The 22,904-nt window shown below is 40.4% G+C and overlaps 1 protein-coding gene across 1 annotated transcript in view; it reads left to right on the top strand.

Moving 5' to 3' along the window:
• Positions 1-22,904, top strand: part of chchd3a (coiled-coil-helix-coiled-coil-helix domain containing 3a) — a 353,726-nt gene that overhangs the window by 304,462 nt on the left and 26,360 nt on the right. Inside the window, exon 6 of the mRNA XM_068059780.1 lies at positions 19,023-19,093. Within this exon, the coding sequence (XP_067915881.1) occupies positions 19,023-19,093 (71 nt within the window). The remainder of the gene's footprint in view (positions 1-19,022; positions 19,094-22,904) is intronic.

Here is a 22,904-nt window from a genome sequence, read left to right on the forward strand (position 1 = left end):
GAGCAGGCTTGAAGGACCGAATGGCCTACTCCTGCTCCTAAGTCCTCAGCAACTCTGCCAAAACCCGAGATTCAGTTTGAGTCTGCCCTACAGTATCCTATAGTGGCCCCATAGATTTAAAGAAAGGTTTGCGCGCACAAAATCCCACAGATAGGGTGAGCTGAATGACCAGATAATCTGTATTTGATGATGTTGATTGAGGCAGGAATATTGTCCAGGAAACTGGAAGAAGTCCTTGCTCTTTAGATATTGCTATGGGACTTTAACTGCCCACCTGAACCACTCAAATGCAGACTGATAGTTCAAAGGGTATTTTTCTTGCACTAAAAATGAATTATCCAATAATCTGAACTAAAATACATGGGTAAATTTAAATTTTGTGCTAAAAAAATTGAATTGTCTGATCAGGTGAATTAATTGACTTTGAATAGTCAATAGTAGTTGAAGCCTTGGTTTAATGTCGCATCCCAAGGATGATGCCTCTGGTAATGCACTGCTCCCTTAGCACTGCATGGGTGTCTTAGCCCAGTGTATGTGCTCAAATACTGTTGTGGGGATTGAACCTTGATAATCCAAATATAAGAGGACTGTCAACTAAGCCAAGCAAACACAGTGGAGATGATGCATCGTAAAAATGATTTTCACATTCATTACCAGCACTTAGTTGATTAATATGGAAAATGCAAATTCTACTACGTTTAGTGCTGAATGTTGAATCTTTTCTTTACAGATGTAAAGTAACAGATAGCTCAAACATTTAATTATCTTCTGATCTCTGTGCTGAATTTAATTGAATAGAATTAAGAACATGTGCAGAATATTTTTGGATTTGTTGAATGAGCCCTAAAACTTTTCTTTTGCTTCTGGAAAATTTACATTCTCATCTGCAAGGCTTAATGCTGCAATAACTACAGCCTCTTGTGATAGCTAAATGAGTAAGTGCTGGGTGGTGTGGCCACTAGACATATAGACAAGCAAGTGATAGATTCAGTACCTCTTCTGTTGAGATAGCTTATTTCAGCCAAAGCAGTGGAGGGGCTGGTGTATTTGGTCCTAGCATCCATGGCCTTTTATTGGAAAAATCAACCGAAGTTCCTGCTCCTGAGTGATAGCCAGCAACCCCTTCAAGTGTGTGGATGTTAAGTTAGCCCTTGGTTATGATGGGGCAAATGATATGACTTGTGTGCCAGTAACGGCTAGGCTACATTATGAAACATGGCAATTTGGCTGAGATACCAAAGAAGTTGCTGCTGTCTGAAATTATACTGAAGCCTGAGTCACAACCTTCCGAAGTGCAATAAAGAAAGCACTAGAAAGAGAAAAAGTTCATTGACTAATTACAGTAAGCATTGTAGACTAAATCATGAACTGTCAGGCTTCAAACATTAATGTCTGTCATATCACAAAGTATCCAATTATAAGGCAGCAAACAGGATGAGCTTCCACATGTACACCAAAGGCATAATTCCACTCTGACCTCTAACAATACGGGTGTGGCAGTACTGGCTGACTGCCTCTTCCACATCGAGGCCTGGATGAGCTGAAACTTCCTATTGTTCAGCATCAGCAAGATTGAAGTTATTTAACTACCACCTGTTTCCTCTAACTTATTACCCACACTGCTGAGAAAACTCTTATCTCCTTTTTCATCTAATAGCTCAATCCATGAAATATTCTCCTTGCTGGTCTTCCTATTTCCACCTATCACAAACTTCAACTAATTTAGATGTCTCCAAATCTCCTACTGCATGCCCATCTCACCCCCCCCCCCCCCCCCCCCCCACAGTGAATTAATCTTGTTCTCTGTTTTTAAATCCATAGCCTCGCTCCACCCTGTCTGCAAAATTGTCTTCAGCACTGTTACTCTGCTCCACTGTCTCTGGATTATTCCTTACACTCCACAATCAGAACCTGATCTTTCAGGTCTTACACCCCTGCCCTCTGAAATTTCCTGACAAAACAGCTTCTACTTGTTGCTGCTCTCTGTGCCTTTTAAAATCCTCCTTTAAAAAAATTCTTGACCATGGTTTTGGTGCCCCCTCCCTTCCCACTTCCGTTCTTGCTAATGATCCACCTCTGCCCTTGTGAATTGCTCTGAGGCATTCATATTTATGAGAAATGTTATAAATATAATTTGCTGTTGAAGTATGTGGATGTTAATACATGACTCTATTTTATTCACATTATTGATACTTATTTTGGAAATAGTTTTTATTTCCTTGGTAATCCCAAGATTATTTTGTACCCGAAGACTTCCAAGAGTAGAGACAAATTAATTAAATATGTTTGGGTCTAGTAGAAGACAATAGCCTGTGGCTTTGATTGGCTTTGTAATCTGCGATTTATGTGAAATATTCTATCAGTTTTAGAACATGAGGTATACTATTCTGCAGTTCATAATTGGTAAGCAACATGTCCTTTCCATAACAGTACATGCTGTGTTCTAATCCATCAGCAGCCACTCGTCAGAACATTGGTTGACAAGATTGTGCAAAGTGTTTCAGTTGCGAGCTAAAGAACAGCAGAGATACATAACAGCCAGGCAAGCAGTTCAGGCAAGGTCCAACCTATGCTGTAAGCTAGAAATCATTGTCCAGAACTAAACTACGATGACATCTGTAAGTCACCCCACTATTTTCTGGCAATAGTTTTTGGGGCGTTTTTGACTAACAGGCGACTGCAATTTGAGATTCATGTCATGTTGATAAACAGAATGTTACCAAGAAAATAGTGTTTGTAATGAGTAGAGCTCCCCAGTAGAGGTATGGAAGAGGTCCTGTCAAGTACAGCACTGTGCTGGGGTGTCCCAAGTTTTTTATTTTTGTGGGCCATATAGCTGCATACCAATGCCCCTTCGGAATGTTTTCCTTGTGCATAACCTGTTCATTTCAGTTCACGGTACCTTTAAGTTTTTCTGCCCTACCGCGCATGTGGTATCTTCAAGGGGACAGCTTGTTGACTACTCGCATGGTACCTTCTTGGTTGCTGCGCAGCCATGCATTGGTGTATACTGTGGAACCTCACCCTACTGTAGGAATTAAATACATATTCCAGGCAGAGAGTTAAGTGTAGTAGAACGGAATGCAGTCTTTTGGACGTTATGTTAAACCAAAGCCCTACCCAAGTTGGTTGAGCATTGAAGGCTACATGCCACTATTCAAAACTGAACAACAAGTGCTCCCAGAGCCTTGGCCAATATGTATCTCAACTAACACCTCCAAAACATAGTTACTCATCACTTAACTCATTGTTATTTTTGAGACCATTGTGTGCGCAAACTGGCTGCTGTGTTTTCTTGCGTAACAGCAGTGAGTACACTTCAGATGTATTTCATTGGCTGTGAAGGGTTTTGAGATGCCCTGGAGGATGCGTAAGATGCTATATACATCTAAGTTATTTTTCTCTTGGACCATATATAACATCTAAATCCATGCTGCCGCTAATTTGCATTGATCTCAAGCTGCTGAGACTAGCAAATTCTGATTTAGGATATATCCACCAATGAGTCATCCACACTGGAAGAAGCCATATTCAAGCATGCAGACTAATGGGATGCCTACTGGACAAACCAGCAAATAAGAAATATGAGCACAAGTAGGATGGGGTGGTCCCCATAAAGCACTTCAAGCCATAAAGTAAATTACTGTTCAGAAACTATCTGCATTAATTTATATTAGTACATTGAAAACTTGAACACCAGAATGCCAGGGTTTGGGAGCTGGATATGGCTGTAGTTTGACTTCAGCTACACTAAGTCATAGAAGCCAGGGAGTCCTCTGTGTGATTCTCATTTTTAAAAATTGTATAAATAATGTTATTTTATATGTCTCCCCATCATTATCAGAATTGGTCATTCCACCTTGGGAGGGAATTGTTCTGTAGTCATAACATCGCTGAATTCTAGTCAATTTTTTTTATTTTTAGCATGGCTAAAATTCTAGCTTGTTTCAACGTTGGCAGTCAATTCCCATGTTTTTCTAACTTCATGATCTCCAAAAGATCAAGAGTTATACTATTTACAATTTAATTTATGCTGATATTTAACACACAAAGATCCAGTTGAATGGTTCTATGCAGCATGTTTCTTTTACTAAAACTGGCCCACAAGGCCACTTTTTTTCCTGGTTATAATTTATGTAATATATAAAAGGGCCAAAAAAATTCACCATCATTCATTGTAGGTGAACATTCTGACTGCTGCTGTTGCTGTCTATAAAATGATTCATTAACGTACTCAGCTTTAAATATTGGGAACTCTATTCACATCTTCACTGCAGATTACAGCATTAAGCCAGCTCAATCTGTTTCAGTTGCCAACCCAACAGATATCCTGACCTGTCTCTGTGTTCATGCAAGCAAGCTTTTGTCCTGTGAATGCAAATTTAGAGCAGACTGTCATCAAAGAGTTCAGTTCGTAATTCAAATAGATCAATTTTTATAGAATTTTCTGTTGACAGCCGCACACTGCTGCAGAAGAACCTTTTTAAAGGCTGATGCAGAACATTGAAAGCCTCTTCCATTAGAATTTTGAGATCCTGCGGAACAAAATGAGTATTTTTCTTAATCCCCGGACTGAATTGTTGATTTTTTTTATTCATTTACTGGATGTGGGCATTGCTGTCAAGGCCAGCATTAATTGCCCTTGAGAAGATGGTGTTGAGCTGCAGTCCATGTGGTGTAGGTACACCCAAAGTGCTTTTAGGGAGGGAGTTCCAGCATTTTTAGGTCCAGTGATGACGAAGGAACAACGATTATACCTCCAAATCAGGATGATTTGTGACTTGGAGGGGAACTTGGAGGTGGTGGTGTTCCCACATGCCTGTTGTCCTTGTCCTTCCAGATTGCAGAGATCGCAGGTTTGGGAGGTGCTGTCGAAGAAACTGTGTCGAGTTGCTGCAGTGCATCTTGTAGATGGTGCACGCTGTCGTGAGGGTGTGTAGGTAGAGGAGGGAGTGAATGTTTAAGGTGGTGGATGGGGTGCTGATCAAGTGGACTGCTTTGTCCTAGGTGGTGTCAAGCTTCTTGAGTATTGTTGGAGCTGTACCCATCCAGGAAAGTATTCCATCACACTCCTGACTTGTGCGTTTTGGATGGTGGAACGGCTTTGGTTGATAAATTGTTGATGGTTTTATTTGTACTGTATAAAAATTTCAATCAACTGAAGTGTGTACATGATTTTATCATGACCATGGTGGGGGTTTTAGGGCCCGGTTGTGGGTAGAGATGCAAGGACAAGCTAGCGGAAATTATAAAAGAAGGCCTAGCTGTATTCCATTTCGGCTATTACCACATAGAATGTAATTCTGATCATGGGCTTGTTGAGCAATCACAATTATCCTTAGGGGAAATATGAAGACAATGATGAAATACAGGTTAAAATTTGTAAGCGTAGAATAAGATGCCATGTAATTTTAAAATGGGCCTATCTCAAGGTATAAAAAAAGCAGGGTTACACAGTTCCCAGCTTCCTAGATTCTGTTATGGCATCCATGGTTTGTTACAAATTCTCAATTGTAGTGAAGCCACAGTGAGGTAAGGAGCAGTAGAACATCAGTTTATCAGTAGGATGATTTTGATTAGCAAATTTGGAATGAGTCAACTTGGGCTGCCCTTACTTTCTTTTAGTTACATGGTAGCACTGGCACAGGCAAGCTTGAGGGGTGTTGGAGAGGTAAACTGTTCTTGTGTTCAGTTTCCCGAAGAAAGTTTTTACATCACTGCAGAAGTTCGATATTGGCTGTCAGCATATTGAGTTAAGACACTGGAAGACATTATTAAACCTTTAGGTCAAAAAGTCACTTTTCCTAACATACAGAGGTATAGAGGAAACCCCAGTGAGACTCTGGGGGGAGGGGCCAGAGCTTGATGCTACTGATCGAAAATGAAGTCATGGATAATATTTCTTTTAGAAAATATTGTTTTGATAGGTCAGAGTAATAGATACAAAAAGTTGCAACGATGTATAAATGCGGTATCCTTCAAATCAAAAGTGTTAAAATTAGTCTAAGGGAATAAAGCACAAATGCAGAAAAGCTGCAGGAAAAATACAAATTCCTAGAAATACAATGAACGTTTGTCCACGATTACAAAGATATGTTAGTGTTTTGAGTAAAACTTTTCATCAGAACTGAAAGCTTGGGAGATGCACACAGCTATTAATAGTGCAGAATCAAATAGAGGAAAGGAGAACAACTGGTAAAAAGTCAGGAGTTAAATTTGCCAATTACTGTCAGAAACAAAGGGTTTAGTAGCCTATGAATAGTTTTTTAAAACTGGAAAGAGATGAAACATATTATTTGATTTTATTGAAAACAAGTTCATCTGACTAAAATGATAAAATCTGCACAATTTGAAAGTGAAGGTCTTTTCACGAGGTGGAAATTGACGCTGTCGTCTGTGTGCCAGCATACAAACAGCCAGGGAATCTATATCAGTGAGCACAGTTCACAAAAGTATCCCATTGAGCTTGAATTGAATCACACTCAAGTTTTCAGGGTCTTGTCATGAATGGAATCTTTTTTTGTAAACCACTGCTCATCAACATGTATTCTATTGCTGATAATATATACAAGACGTTCAATATCACAAGAACAAGCACAACAACAAAAAAACTTGTCTCGTTCTCACATGATGGATGTCCCACTTGCATAATAGCTGCAGTGGCTGCAGAAGAAACAGGCCTGAACAGAAAGATGTTTTTGCAGTGGTACCTTGGCCCAAATAGGTACGATTTTATTTTGGCAAATTTCTCTCCTCTCCTGGAGCCTCTTGACTCTTGTGAGGTACAACTTTTCAGGTACCAGAAGTCTTGTGGTACCTCACTTGAATGGCCAGTTGCTCATGCGTGATGCCTCATGCCTCAGGCATCGTGCCTGATGTCAGTCCGGTCCTCACTTGACATGCATGCGCACACTGCAAATGGGGTTGGGGCTGAAATGATTATAGTGCTCCAACTGCGATCCTATCTTGGATCAGTAACTCGGTGTAAACCAGAAATCCAGCAATGTCTCTGGCTTAGTGTTGCAATTGGTGATTCCTTTACCTGCTATTTTGCATATATTCTGAACAATATTTTTAAGCAGTGTAAGGTAGTATCTGAAACGTAACTGTAGATTTTGTAGACTTTTCATTGTTTTGAGCCTTCTGGCACACTCCAGGTGGTTCGGAGTGTCTGGGATGTTACCAGAAAAACATTCTCTGTATTTAATAATCTGCTTAAACTGCACACGCACAGATACAAAGCTCCATTTCATGTTGCCTTTATGTATAAAATGCCCCTAAATTGTACAAGACAGGAAGTTTTGCATTTCAATGAATACTATCTTGCTTAGAAACCCACAGATACTTTTTATGTAATGTATCTTTTGCTATAATAGACTTGTAGTTTAGCTCTCCATCACAATATTAGAGATGTTGTTACTGCATTAATGATATAGAATATTCTGTAAATGTGGCAAGCAATTGGAGCCCAATGTCTCTCAAAGCAGGGTTTAGTCCTATGAGAAACCAATCTGAAGATCTATATGGAAAATCCCAATTAAAAATCAAAATGTATACTGTTCCCAATAAATTTCTAAATTCTGTTACTTTAAAAAAAAAAGTACTATGTAATGCAAGAGTGAAACACCATCAGGTTAGGTGTGTCTTATTTGTGTCATCTATTTAATTTGCAAATTTCATGGTTGGGGCTAACGTGTTCCCAGAACAAAACTGAAATTTCACCTGTAGCACACCATAAGATAATAGTATGCTAGTAATAGTAAATGGCGCACTGACACGGAACACAAAAGTCCGAGTGTATCAGGCCTGTGTCCTCAGTACCTTGCTCTATGGCAGCGAGGCCTGGACAACGATACAAGAGCGACGTCTCAATTCATTACATCTTCGCTGCCTCCGGAGAATACTTGGCATCAGGTGGCAGGACCGTATCTCCAACGCAGAAGTCCTCGAGGTGGCCAACATCCCCAGCATATACACACTACTGAGTCAGCAGCGCTTGAGATGGCTTGGCCATGTGAGCCGCATGGAAGATGGCAGGATCCCCAAAGACACATTGTACAGCGAGCTCGCCACTGGTATCAGACCCACCGGCCGTCCATGTCTCCGCTTTAAAGACGTCTGCAAACGCGACATGAAATCCTGTGACATTGATCACAAGTCGTGGGAGTCAGTTGCCAGCGTTCGCCAGAGCTGGCGGGCAGCCATAAAGACGGGGTTAAAGTGTGGCGAGTCGAAGAGACTTAGTAGTTGGCAGGAAAAAAGACAGAGGCGCAAGGGGAGAGCCAACTGTGTAACAGCCCCGACAAACAAATTTCTCTGCAGCACCTGTGGAAGAGCCTGTCACTCTAGAATTGGCCTTTATAGCCACTCCAGGCGCTGCTTCACAAACCACTGACCACCTCCAGGCGCTTATCCATTGTCTCTCGAGATAAGGAGGCCAAAGAAGAGTAATTTGATCTCAGTAGTTTATGATGCCATCAAAACCCTTGATTCAGTTACTGTTCTGCGCCCAACCACTAGCAATCTGTTATCCCAGAAGTGTCCAAACAACAGCCTGTGAACTCTAAAAATCTTGCCCATAATCTCAGGCAAATTACTTCTGCTTTCACTTCTTACTAAATGTCCAATTTGACTTCTGTGAACCTGGAGATTTACTTGGGGCTGTTATAGCACTATTGTCCCATTGATGAATAAATCCTAAGCTTTAACACTAAAGTCTGTTAGTGCCAGCAGTTTTAGTTATATGCAAATTAATGAGGCCCAGTAGAGTCCATTATGGTGCTTGGACAGCGTTATGCTGTCCTATGAATAACATATATGGCAGATGACCAAGAAGCAACTTGCTCGCTATTTAGAGGGCAAGTTTGTGATGCTATTGTTCCACACGTCTTCAGGTCCAATATATCAATCATATTTATAATAGCGTAGCACTCCTAAAGTTATTGATCTACAGCATAATAGGTAGAGTGTGTATTAGTTTTTTTCTTAAAAATTAATATGAAAAATTTCAAATAGCTGGCAGATTACAGAAACATTGGCAGGTGTTTGAAAATAAGTTTTCCCAACAGCCACTGTTTGTGTTTGGTTTAGAGAAATCGGGGCAGAAAATAGAACACAGCTTTTTTTTTTAAAGTTCTAAATGTAGCTCACTTTGCTAAAACAAGATGCATATCTTTTTAATATAAGCAAAATAAAGTTTGATCTCAAAGATCAAACATCTATTTTACTTCTTAACTAGCCATATTCACATACTGACAGTGAACCAAATGAATTAATAGTAATTTCACATTTTAAACGAGAAAGACTCCACTCTAATTATAATTATGAATAACCAAAGAAATCACTCACCATTATCTGGACTTGACTCTAAGATTGATTCACAGCCAGTTACATGGCAATTCATCCTGGTGTCTTTCTCTCATGCTGTTTAAATCTGAAGCACACATTCTTGAAACTGGAGTAAATATAACTTTTTTGACTTATTTGAATTGATAATGAACATGGGCAAAGAGATTGAGCATCAGGTAGCATTTGTAAGCCAAAGAGTGGTGTCCTTGCCCTGTTATTGATGAAATTTCGCAAGATCAGAAGATTGCTCAATAGATTTGGTGAAAAAAGGCCAAATCCACCATCTTGGCATTACAGCATCTAATTGTTTCATAAATGAGTCTAGTGTCCTCGACTGAAATATACTTCCTCGCAAACCATTCCAGCTGTTGATCATCTTTTATATAAACTGATACTTCCAGGCATCTGTCCTAAACATGCACTTCACAACCTGAACCTGTGACTTATTTGGCTGTCTGGGCATATTTGAAAATATTGATCAGATTTTCTTACTAGTTCCTTTAAGTATATAACCATTGCAAAGTTCCTTTTGAGACATCCCTCTCCAAAGCTGATTTATCAAGTTGTTCCTCATCACTCATCCTTCTGACACAAGTGACCAACCGAGTTGCACTCCACTGCACAGCCTTTTGGACCTGAAAGGCCAACAGCGTCAGCAATTTATCCACAATCAGGGCATTATTGGACTTCCACATCAATGCACCTTGCAAATACACCATATGCATAATTCCTTAGCTTTGCAAAAACAATTTGTGCTATGCACTTGCTTGCTTAGAAGTTGGGCCAAGCCCTGCTTATCTTGGCTCTTAAGCTTACTGACAAGGCCAGCATTTATTGTTCATCCCTAATTGTCCTCGCGAAGGTGGTGGTGAGCTGCCGCTTTGAACAGCTGCAGTGTGGTGAACATACTCCACAGTGCTATTAGGTAGGAAGTATGTCGTCCATATTAAAATCATCAGAGCAGGTTTAGTGAGCAAACAATCTGAATATCGGGAAATCTTTTGTCTGGCCTGAATTTTATGATATAAGTGGTCTTTCAAATTGAGTCCATCTGCTTAGCTCAATTGGTAGCACTCTCGCCTCTGCATCAGAAACTTCTGGCTTCGAGGCCCCATTCCAGGTCTTGAGCACATAACATTAACATGATACTTTAATGCAGTATTGAGGTAGTGCTGCATTCTTTCCCATGAGATGTTAAACCAAAGCCACGTCTCCCTTTTGATGGGTGTGATGGATCCCACGATACATTTTGATGAAGAGCACGGAGTCTTCTGGGTCTCATCAACGTTTAACCTTCAGATTTAGTAATCACAAAGCTGTTCTTCCCATTCTCTTCCACATAAAAAGTCTCTGTTACTCTATTGGCAGGTGAATCAGTTATTTTTTCTTTTTTTTTCAAAACGAAGGATTTTTTTTAAACTGATGTGGTGTAACTCCAGTCCCCTAGTCCTGCCAGGTGGTGGAGGGGAAGCTATTGAGTGGCATGCAGTGGAATGTTTTTGATAATTTATTGAGTATCGCAAGCATATGTACTACTTGTAACAGAAGAAATAAACGCACACACTTAGAACAAAGCACGAATGTGTGTCTTTTTTTAGTAACATAAAGTTCCCATCTTAAGAAAGACTTAGAAAAGCAGTGAGGGAGTTAATAATAAATATTATCTCTTCTAACCATGCTTTGGTTTCCTGTTGGTCAGAATTAACTGCAATGATGATGGACAGTAAAATTCATAAATGGGAATTGTTGATTTAAAGGAATTTATTAGGCGCATCATCGCAGAAGTGTCATATAAATTCTGAAGTTGTCTGAATTAAATGAGTGTTTGCTGTTGTCACCATTAATAGGTGGCACTTTCCCTTCCCATCTCTTCCAAGATCTTGGTCACGCCAGCCTTCATCTGCATGATTAATTGACTTTCTGATTGTTTCAGTATCTACAGTGTTAAGACTTTTATTTTCTGCTCTGTCTTTTGGTGATTGAGTAAACACACAAATCAGCTTTGTATTAAGGTCAGTGGCTGACACCACATTAGTGGCAGCTCAATATGCTCTTTATGAAGAAAGATTATTCCGAACATCTCCTGTCAGATGATATTTTAATAATTTAATGCACAGACTGCAGTGAAGACTTTTTTTTTAAGCCATCCCTGTCTGTGTCTCCCCTCCCAGGAGGGGGAAACCAAGATCACAAGGTGCATGCATGATTCTGTAACACAGACAACAAGCGAGCCTTTGAGTCCGATGCCATTCTATTCATCCTTCCTGCTGTGGAAAACTGGATTTTAGCATTACTGTATATTAGGGTTTAACAGAAATCCAATTTGCCAGAAATTAAATTCTATTTGAACTGTGAAGAAGCAACATGGAGTAATCCTGCTTAAGTCCTAATCACATTGGTGGGTGATTTTTTTTTTTGGACTAGTCCAGCTTTAGAGAAATAGTTCAATAGATTTTTTTATTTCTTGTCTTTCTTTCCTACCTCACTTCCTTCCCCCCCCCACCCCCATTTTTTCCCTTTTTTGCACCTAGAATAGATCACATTGCTGTAGAGTGATAACCCATGGCCTCTAAGAGGAATTAATATTCTGTTCAGCTTTGCACTTGTATCTTTGATGCACAAAGGTGTTACAGTAACACCACAGCAGCTCCTGTTATGGCAGATCTCCACTTTCTAAATTCCACTGATTTTAATCCAGAATTTTTTTATTTATACCTGTGAAAAGTGTGTTAAAGATATTACCACTACATTCTGTGCAACCAGCAAGCACGCAGGAAAATCTTATATAATAGTTTCTGTCTGTCTGCACTTTTCTGATTAGTTTTGGTGGGTTGAATTGGTAGGCAGAGCCAGCGCACAGCAGAGAGATCAGGTCTACAGTGGATATGTTCAAGATTTTCACATTGTACATTGAGAGGTAAATTTAGTACCCACTTGTGAGACTATAATATAAAATTGAGAGAAACTGAAGTAAAACTTAATCAATGTAATATCAAATAGAGAGAGATAGAGGTAAAGTATAATCAAAGTAATAGGCCCAGTGAAGTTTTGCATCTGTGCGTGATAGTTGGTTGATTAGATATTGTAGCATGTGTTGAGTGACAATTTTTTTTTATCAGTTCAATACAAGGCACCCAGTTCTGTCTGTCCCCAACTTCTTTTGCCGTTTAGATTTGGCCCCAAACCAGAGATGAAGTCCACAGTAGATATCTTTACGGTTTTCACACGAACGGTGAGAGGTGAGTTTGGTACGCACTTGCGAGCCTATGATATGAAATTGAGGGAGACTGAGGTAAAATTTAATTAATGTAATTTCAAATAGAAAGACACCAAAGTTAGATGTAGCCAATATAATATAAAATGGAGAGAGAATGTGGTTAAATATAATATAAAATTGAGAGACTGAGGTAAAGTGTAATCAATGTAAAATAGGGCTCGTAAAGGGGAACCCATTTTAAAAATAGGATACCTTCTGTTGGGTTTGTAGGTCTTGGTTTGTGGAGTGTTTTGTAAGGTCCAGTGAAGCTTTGCACCTGTGGGCTGACAATTGGTTGATTAGATATTGTAACATTAAAATACAGCATCTGTTGAGTGACAGTTTCTTTTGATCGATTCAATACCAGGCATCTTGTGAATGGGGAAGACATATCTTTGGGCTGTGCCTGGCACACGCTGAGGCATGTGGGGAGGAGTCTGTAATGATTGGTACTATAACAATTTGGAGGCAGATTGGGGTAAAAGAGGTTTGACATTGCAGAATCTTATATAATAATACAGTTTCTATGTCCACATTTTCTGATTGGTCGTTGGTTGAATTGTTGGGCGGAGCCTGATACACATGCCTCAGTTACTGGCCCCCAGCGATTGCTGACTGACACTCTAAAAGGAAAGTTGAAAGTGTGAACCTCAGAAACATATGAAGTATAAAATGGTATACATAAGGAGAGTCCAGCATACTACTCAAATGTTAGTCAAGCAAAAGATGAGGATGCAAATTGGGCCTCAGTTACTGGACCTTGGCCCCCGGCCCTTGCCGCTCCCCAGCCTTGCTTAATGTCTTCTGATCCCCGCCTCTCCCCAGCCTCACTTACTCACTCCCGGCTCTCACCACTCCTTGGCCTCAGCTACTGGGCTGTTGACGTCGATGGGGAAGGGTGGGCCAGCATGGGGAGGAAGGAGTGCTGGTATGGAGATAAGGGGGGAAATGGCATTGGGGAAGGTGGAGGGGAGATGGCATGGGATGGGTGGGGAGACAGCATGTGAGGGAGAGACGAGGCGGCAACATTGTGGGAGGAAACTGCAAAGGAGGGTGGGGCGCCAGCATGGGGGAGAGTACTGGGAAGATGACTGGTGGGGCGGCCAATGGCATGAAATGGGGGGGGACTGGGAGGGGGGATGGAATGGTGGTTGGGGGGGCAGTGGCACGGGAAGGGGGAGGGTGTGTCATGGAAGGGGGAGGGAGGGTCAATGGCATGGGAGGGGTGCTGGAACAGCCAGGGAGATTTGGTCTGGGGGGTGGGCTGAGAGATGCGATGGGGATGGCATGAGAGAGATCACTTGGGAAGGATGGGATGACATGGGGTGGGGGTTTAAATAAGTACTGTTGCAATAAAGATACTAATTTCACCACGAATGTTTTGCGAGTCTCTCCTAGTCTATATATATATATATATATATATATATATATGTGTTACTAAAATTGGCTCATCACTGGTTAGTTTTTAAACACAAGTTATAAATAAACTAGCAAACTGCTTGTAATTCTCATCTTTGGAGGTATCGTGCAAAAGGTGTGCCCTAATGCGACTGCTGTTTATCAAGAGGATGCTTCATGTTGTCGCTGTTTTAATGAGGGATTCTGAAACCACTGGCATTTGATCTGAGACTACCATACATAAGACTGTGTTTGAAGGAAGAGCTGATTTACCACTGACTGCCTCCCCAGTCACTTACTCCAGTTGAATCAGAACTCTGGAAGAGCTACGATTCAAATTCCAAAGCACGTCTGTTGCCTAAAAATGTCAGCTTCCATCTCTGCAGCATCTGTCTGTGCCTCACCACCTGCTGCCATTGAAGATATTATCCACATTTTCATTGCCTTGATTTAATTTTTTTAAGTGCCCTATTTGCCAGTGTCCCAAATTGCCCCTTATCCAAAGTTAGGTGCCCATATCCTGTCCTGCACAAAGTCCCACTCATGCAATCCTCGCTGATCTACACTCGCTCCCAGTTCCCCAATGCACTGAATTTAAAATCCCTGTCGTCATCTTCAAAATTGTTGACTTCCCTGCACATGAGTTCCGCACAGTCCTGCAGCCATCCATCCCTTCCTGTGCCCTTCTGTGAATACCCTCACTTTGCCAAATTATTGGTGGTGGGCCCTTCAGACGCTTTAGCATTATTCTCTGGCACTGAACACATTTGCTGCTCAATTTCTCTTTCTGCCTTCAAAAGCCCTCTTAAAGGCCATCTTTTTACCAAGCTTTCTGCCACCTTCCTTATTCTCTCCCACCATGGTTCATTGTCAATTCCTTTTCATCCCTTTAAAGTGCCTTAGGATTTTTTCTAATATAAGGATACTGTATGAACTGCAAGTTAAAAGGAACAGTAGCATAGTTATGTTATTGGACTAGTAATCCAGAGGCCTAGACTAATGATCTGGAGACATGAGTACAAACCCCATAACAGCAGCTATGGAATTTAAATTCAGTTAATTAAGTAAATCTGAAATAAAAAGCTAATATTAATAGTGACCCTGAAACTACCAAATTGTCATTAAAAACCCAACTGATTCACTAATGTCCTTGAGGGAAAGAAATCTGCTGTCGTTAACCAGCCTGGTCTATGTGACTCCAGACCCACAACAATGCGGTTGACTCTTAACTGCCCTCTGAAATGGCCTAGTTAAATGGTGGCCTTGCCAGAGATGCCAACATCCTGTAAATGAATAAAAAAAAAAGTTGTTCACATTCTTCACTAAGCTTAAATGACTAAAGCAGGTTTTCTTTTAGAAAAACACTGTGGATTGTGTCATCTGGGGACTAAATTGTGACTTATGCACTTCATTTCACTTGTGATCCTCCAATATCATTGGGCTAGAGAAACTTTAGAAATGGATGTAATTGATAAATGACTTCAGGTGAAGATTGCTATCTTATTAAATGGAAGGGGGCTCTAGACCCCTGGGCATGTTGGTAATTCCACACACAAAAGTAAGATGCAGCATTGCGTTATTTTTCAGCAGCATTTCAAGATAGTGAAACAATGTAGTTGTCTTGTTACAAAGCTGTTGCAAAATCCATGTTTGCCTACTCCTACCCACCCCCCAAATACAATCAGTTGAGGTGATGCATTTCTTCTGATGGTGCAATTTATTTCTCCTGTACTTCAATTTAATACCAGAACTAGGCCTACCACCTCTTGCACTAATGGGAGTCTCATGCAGGAAATAGGTTTCCTATTCTCCTGTCAGGATCACCATGCTGTTAATTCTTGGCATTTCTCTTGCTGTAAAGCGATTGCTATTAAGGATGCCTGTGTAAAAAGTGTGCACATTAAGTGAGGGAAGAATCAGCCTTGACTCTGATGTACCCCACAGTCTGTTAGTCTGCCAACATTTTGTGGTCTAGACTAATATTTGAGAAATGGCCATTTGAGCAAGGTACTTGAAGGCTCCTGACACCTGTACAACTGTACCCCAGCAAAAATCAATGAACTCAGGAGTTTTGATTTGATAGATGTTTAAAACCATGAGGGATTTAGATAGAGTAAATTAAGAAAATTGTTTCCAATGGCAGAAGAATCGATAACCAGAGAGCACAGATTTTAGATGATGGGCAAAAGATCCAGAGACGACATGAGGAAAGGCTATTTATACTCATTAAGTGATTAGGATTTGAAATGCAGTGCCTGATAGGGTGGTGGATACAGATTCAGTCATAGTCTTCAAAAGGGAATTGGATGAATTCTTGAAGGAGAAAGGATTGCAGGCATATTAGGAAAGAGCTGGAGAATGGGGCTAACTGGATTACTCATAGAAGAGGGGTGCAGTCGTGATGGGCTGAATAGACTCCATCTGGCTGTACTATTCTATGATTCTATAAGAGGGAAGAAACAGTGGCGGGGGAAGCTGGACTGAGTGAAGAAGAAGAAAACAGTAATATACATACTTGCTCAACAGATAGAATGTGTTCAAAAGTGCAGCATCAGTAAGAGAACTTGCAGCTAGCTGTAAGCTTCTATGAAGCATGTTTCTAATTTCACGCTTGTATATGTCTCAGTGGCTAAATCTTGGTTGATGATCTCCTCGCATAACTTCCGTTTGGACCTACTCATTTTTTTTGACGAATGCACTTTCATAAATAATTATGTATTTTTTTTGAACGGCTGTTCTTTTGTGATAAATGTGCCGTACTGATGAGCATAGAACCTGCTGCTGTATATAGACTGCACCTCAAACTTGTGCCTTTCCCAGAGAATGGTAGTATGTCCATAATGGACACGTAGGCTGCACCCTCAACTCGAGAAGATTTTGTTGCTTTTAAAAAAAAAATTGTGATCTAAATGTGCATTATTATTTCACCCCCTCCCTCCTCTGATTGTAGCATCTCTGAAATATCCAAGTGAGTTCAGTTCAGTACCATATAACTTGTGACTTTTGATGCATAAATCTTCTGAAATGGTCACTTCAATAATCTGCTGCAGAATTGTTTTTGCTCTTAAAGTTGAAAACACGCCATGATTCTGGAAAAAACATTTGGAAAGTATGACTTGCTGAGATTTCTGAGCAGAGAGTACAATCAGATCTGTGCAGGTCTGCAGTTTTGGACTGATTGGAGAGGACTGTGATTGGGCCCTTGATGTGTGTAACTGAGTCCAAGAGTCCACATGTTTACAATGAGGGCCTTTTCTTTTGGAGGAAATGGAATCCAAGCCAGCAGAAAGGGTTCATCATTTTTTTTTTTCTTCCCCCATCATTTACCCACTATATAACCAGCCCTGATGTTTGAAATCATTTATTACCATCCACTTTTATTCTGACGGGAAATACAGAACTGCTCAAATTTATTACTATCCACTCTTTAAAAAGTGTACGGAACTGGGCAACAACATTTAATAACTGTAGCTAGCTCCTTCAGAAAATAATACTAATGATGGGCCTTTTATGATCTGGTCTCAGCACTTGATCATAGAAGCCTCGAAATTTTGGCATAGCAGGAGGCTCCTTAGGCCATTGTGCCTGTTCTTGATGGGATAATTCCACCTTAATCTGATTGGACCACTATATGATTCATCCCATGTGCTAATGAAATAGATTTCAGCCCCTGCAGTAGTTCAAATTTGGTCTCCTTCCGACTTGTCCATCACCCCAATTTCCTGTAGTTATCTCCTTGCCTTCCCATATACCCTTACATCCATAATATCCACATGAGTAACTACGTTCTGCTGCTGTTGTTCATTGCCATTTGTTGGTTGATCCACACATGAGATTTTACAGTAAAATAAATTAAGATTTGCATTTATATGATTTATCACTCTGATATGTCACAACGCAATACAAAGACAGCAGATTACTATTAAATACAAAATGATGTATCACATATAAAATGTGGCAGCCATTTTGTGTACAACAGGATTACACAAACGTTATTGTAATGTATGACCAGATCATTTGGTATTGGTTGGGGCATAGCACCTCTTTATAGGTAACTTGTTTAACACTGATAAGATCCAACCTCTGGGGAAACCCTGGGAGTGCGCATTTTTGGATTATTACAAGGTTTTTTTTAACCCAAATCCTAAATGATACTTTTTGTCCTGTGCACACTGCAAATATGTTTGAAATATTATACTGGGAAACTGGACCTCATTAGCTTAACTTGCAAAACAAAAAAATGAGCATGATGCATTCACTTCTGAAATGATTGTTTGTTTGTACTGGACTGTGCCAAATATGACGGATTTTGAAGACTGTCGCTTGCTCTTTCCAAGCAGATAAATTACACAGGATCACGCCTGCCTGAGGGATTCTGTGTCTCGTTCTCTATTTCCCCTTTCTATCACAATAAAAGCGGGTGGTAATAAATGTCTTCAAACATCAGGGCTTGGTGTGTAATGAGTAAATGATGGTGGAAGGGGAATACAAGAAACAAATGATGAATCCTATCTCTGCTGACAAATGACTTTTTGATATGTTGGCCTGCAATCAAATTAGAAAAGCCTTTCTTTATATTGAAAGTCCGTTTATATTGAGCCATTGAACAGCAATCAAAACAGCAAATAAACTACTCAAAGTATCATTCCTAAATAAAAATGAGCTTTCAAGCTGAAACAATCAAAAATTGCTATTGATTCTTACAGCTGTTGTGTTCATCTTTATTGATCCGGTAAAGAAAGATAAATCTTGTCCCAAATGAGATTACTGTGCGTCAGTGCGTCAGACCACGAGGCCAATTTTGAGCCATTCATCACCACACGCAATGACCCATGTACCCATACCAGTTGTGCTTCCATCTAATCACATTGCTATCGATTTTTATCTAATACAACAGACCTGGTATCTGACAATCATTTGCATCCTAAGACTACCACCTGCTGTGATGGTGGGGGTGGGTAAACAGAGGTGCACCTCGATGTAATTTTTATTTTCTCATTGTTTTTATTTTCCCCTCTAGAGTGCCCAATTCTACAAACTGACCACTGAACAATACCAGAAGGCTGTTAGTGAAGTGGAGTCCAAGTTCAAGTAAGATCTAATATTGCATTCATCTTTTTAAAGCATCCCTTTTTAAAAAAAAAACAAAAGAAATCTAATGGTGCCTTTACAATGTTATGTGTACACTTCAGTTCATCCAGCAATCGTGATGATACTTGCATCATTTCTCATGTTGATCATTTTCATCTGAAATGAAGCAGCTCAGTTAGCAGCATGGGAGTGTGCACTGCTGCTGAGATTCGCTGCTCATGCTGTAGAACTATGAGGAGCTAATGAGGTAGAACTTGCACAGCACCCTGTCATTTTATTTCCTTTTCCAAATGATTCAGAAAAAACAATCCTTAAAATTCTGAGGTTAAGGCAGAAAATTCTGGAAACACGTAGCAGATCAGACACCATCTGAAAGAGAGAGATTCAAATAGAACACTCCATTCGTGTGAAGGACATGTTCCTAGTCATTGTGAATGAGTTCCAGTGAATGGTCCCGCCCAAGATGTTAACCTGTCTTTTGTGTATCCTGTCCTTTCTAATGTTCTGTGTATTTCTAGTAATTTCTGCTTTCATTTCAGGCATACAGCATTCATTTTTGCTCTTAAAGTTTTGGACCAGTTTATCCAAGTAAACAAGCATCATTGTTCAGCTGTGCTTGCTGTTAATGTAACAATATTCTGAGTTAATAAGGTCAAAACTAATGATTCAATTAAAACTGACTGAGGTGTGTGTTCCTTCTCAGAGATGAAATTCCATTTATAGTTCATGCACTGTCTACTCTGATGGCTTTTCTGTACAACTTAACTCTTTTTATCTGTTATAAAATGGCATAGAATTATATGGAATCTACAGCATTGAAACAGGCCTTTCAACCAACTAGTTCATATGCTCCACATAAGCCTCCTCCCACCCTACTTGATCTTGCCCTATCAACATATCCTTCAATCTTTTCTCCCTCACATGTTTATCTAGTTTCTCCTTAAATACTTCACATAGATGCAGAATGAAACAACCACAGTGCACCTCTTTATTCTTAATATCTGCGGAAAAGGAAGAAAAATGAGTACGCAGAGCAAACATGTCTGTGGACACAGGAAGTGGGTCGGGAATGGTACAGGCCAGTAATTCAATCAAATAGTGCTAGTGATTCCCTGATTTGTGAGAACAAAACTGAAGTTGTTTGTGAACGTCAACATGATCCCAAAATTAAGCTATTGACTTAACAACTACCTGGTGCTGAATTTATTAAAATATTAAGTTTATCATTTATATACATCTAGGTGAAGAACCAAGGCCCATAGTGCAGGACACGTCCAAGATTGAAAAATAGAGGAGAGAAGATCAGTTAAATCAAGTAGCAGTTTGGGTTTTAAAAGCTTGTGGATTGGAAGAGGAAGGAGAGACTGAAGAAGGTGCAGAGCTCCACATCTTTGAGGTCCTAGTAAAGAGTGAGTTAGAGACAGTACAAAGAATCGTGATTTTAACACAGTGAGCATATAGGGAGGAAAAAGAACATGTAGGGTGCTATATTTGGAGCCTAGGAGGTGCCAGAGAGGAAAGAAAATTTCCCAAAAATACAAGTGGTAACAATGATCTCGTGCGCCAAGAATACAGTACTACTGTCTTTTTCCTCCACTGAAATGAGTAATGTGCAATACATAATATGTTGATGCCATGTCTGTTTAAAAAAAAAGGTTGTGCCTTGTATCCAGAAAACTGGATTTAACCATTAAACACAACCACGCAAACAGGATTTAATGCAAAGTAAATCATAGCTGATAAGAATGTGCATGTTAATCTTGTAGGAAGTCAGACCTCCAGAAACCAAGTCTGTCGGGCATGGGCACATAAAAACATTTCCATTCTAAAGGGTCAATTAGCTGTCTGGACTGACTGTCTGAACCTGACTCCTTAATGTAAATCTATCTTATTTAGTACTATTCAGTCTTCTGCTTTATATTTATGAGATAATATATACAGTGGTAACTCTTGAATAATGAAAGCACCATTAGAAATTTTGATATTTGTTACCTATCAGGGTTTCCTCAGATACTCCTGAGGCAATCCTAGCAATACTCATAGAAACAGCAATATGTGAAGAGCATCTTTTGTCCATTGTAGCACTCGGTGACGACGTTATGAAATAGCCCGTATAAAGGAGAGGACTGTATAGATTGAAGATTACATTAGACAGGGCAGCTATACAGAATAAACCCAAATGTTCTGAATGTCTTTTGACTCTCTTTCAAATTTTATTGTAAATTTCTACAGCATTTTGTGAAGTTGAATTATAAAAAGGTTATATATTGTATTTTTGTGTCGACTGTAGTGAGTACTAGGTACAGACTGTAGTGCTAGGTACAGATTTCCATTTATGCCAAGTCCCTACTTTTGTTGCAGAATCTGCAGAGTAAAGGTTGGGTACTTACAGGGGGAAGGGAGAGTCAGACATGTGCTCATGTTTAACTGCCATTTCTACATAGCATGTTGTTTGAGCTGGATACTGATTCCTGATGTGGAAGAACCAGTAGAGCAGGAAATATATTTGAAGAATTCACACTGCTTTCTCCACAAACACCACTTGACCTCCGGTGTGTTTCCAGCATTTTCTGTTTCATGTCTCAAGCATCTGCAGTTTTATTACTTTTTGTAAATATTTTCTACAGGAGTCGCAAAGCTTTTCATATATTTTTTCTTTGCAGATTGTGTTTTTTATAGATATGGCTATTACAAACCACAGAAATAAAATATTTTTTTGAATTCATTTCATGGGATGTGGGCGTCACTGGCCAGGCCACCATTTATTGCCCATCCCTAATTGCCCATGAGAAGGTGGTGATGAGCCACCGCCTTGAACCGCTGCAGTCCATGTGGGATAGGTACACCCACAGTGCTATTAGGAAGGGAGTTCCAGGATTTTGGTCCAGCAACAGTGAAGCAACGGTGATATAGTTCCAAATCAGGATGGTGTGTGGCTTGGAGGAGAACTTGCAGGTGGTGGTGTTCCCATGCATCTGCTGCCCTTGTCCTTCTAGGTGGTAGAGGTTGCGGGTTTGGAAGGTGATGCCTGAGTAGCCTTGGTGCGTTGCTGCAGTGCATCTTGTAAATGGTACACACTGCTGCCACTGTGCATCAGTAGTGGTAGGAGTGAATGTTTGTGCACGGTGTGCCAATCAAGCGGGTTGCTTTGGCCCGGATGGTGTCAAGCTTCTTGAGTGTTGTTGAAATTGCACCCATCCACACAAGTGGACAGTATTCCATCACACTTCTGACTTGTGCCTTGTGGACAGGCTTTGGGGAGTCGGGAGTTGAGTTACTCGCCACAGGATTCCTAGCCTCTGACCTGTTCTTGTAGCCACAGTATTTATATGGCTACTCCAGTTCAGTTTCTGGTCAATGTTAACCCCCCCTGGATGTTGATAGTGGGGAATTCAGCAATCGTAATGCCGTTGAATGTTATGGGGGAGATGGAGTTGGTCATTGCCTGGCACTTGTGTGGCGTGAATGTTACTTGCCTCTTATCAGCCCAAGCCTGGATATTGTCCGGGTCTTGCTGCATTTCTAAACTGACTACTTCAGTATCTGAGGAGTCGCTAATGGTGCTGAACCTTGTGCAATCATCAGCGAACATCCCCACTTCTGACCTTATGATTGAAGGAAGGTCATTGATGAAGCAGCTGATGATGGTTGGGCCTAGGACGCTGCCCTGAGGAACTCCTGCAGTGATGTCCTGGAGCTTGTCCTGGATGTCCAGTGATGTCCTGGATAATTGACGTCCAACAACCACAACCATCTTCCTTTGTGCTAGGTACGATTCCAACCAGCGGAGAGTTTCCCCCCGATTTCCATT

The sequence above is a fragment of the Heterodontus francisci genome, chromosome 27 (genome assembly GCF_036365525.1).
Source record: "Heterodontus francisci isolate sHetFra1 chromosome 27, sHetFra1.hap1, whole genome shotgun sequence".
NCBI classification, from domain to species: Eukaryota; Metazoa; Chordata; class Chondrichthyes; order Heterodontiformes; family Heterodontidae; genus Heterodontus; species Heterodontus francisci.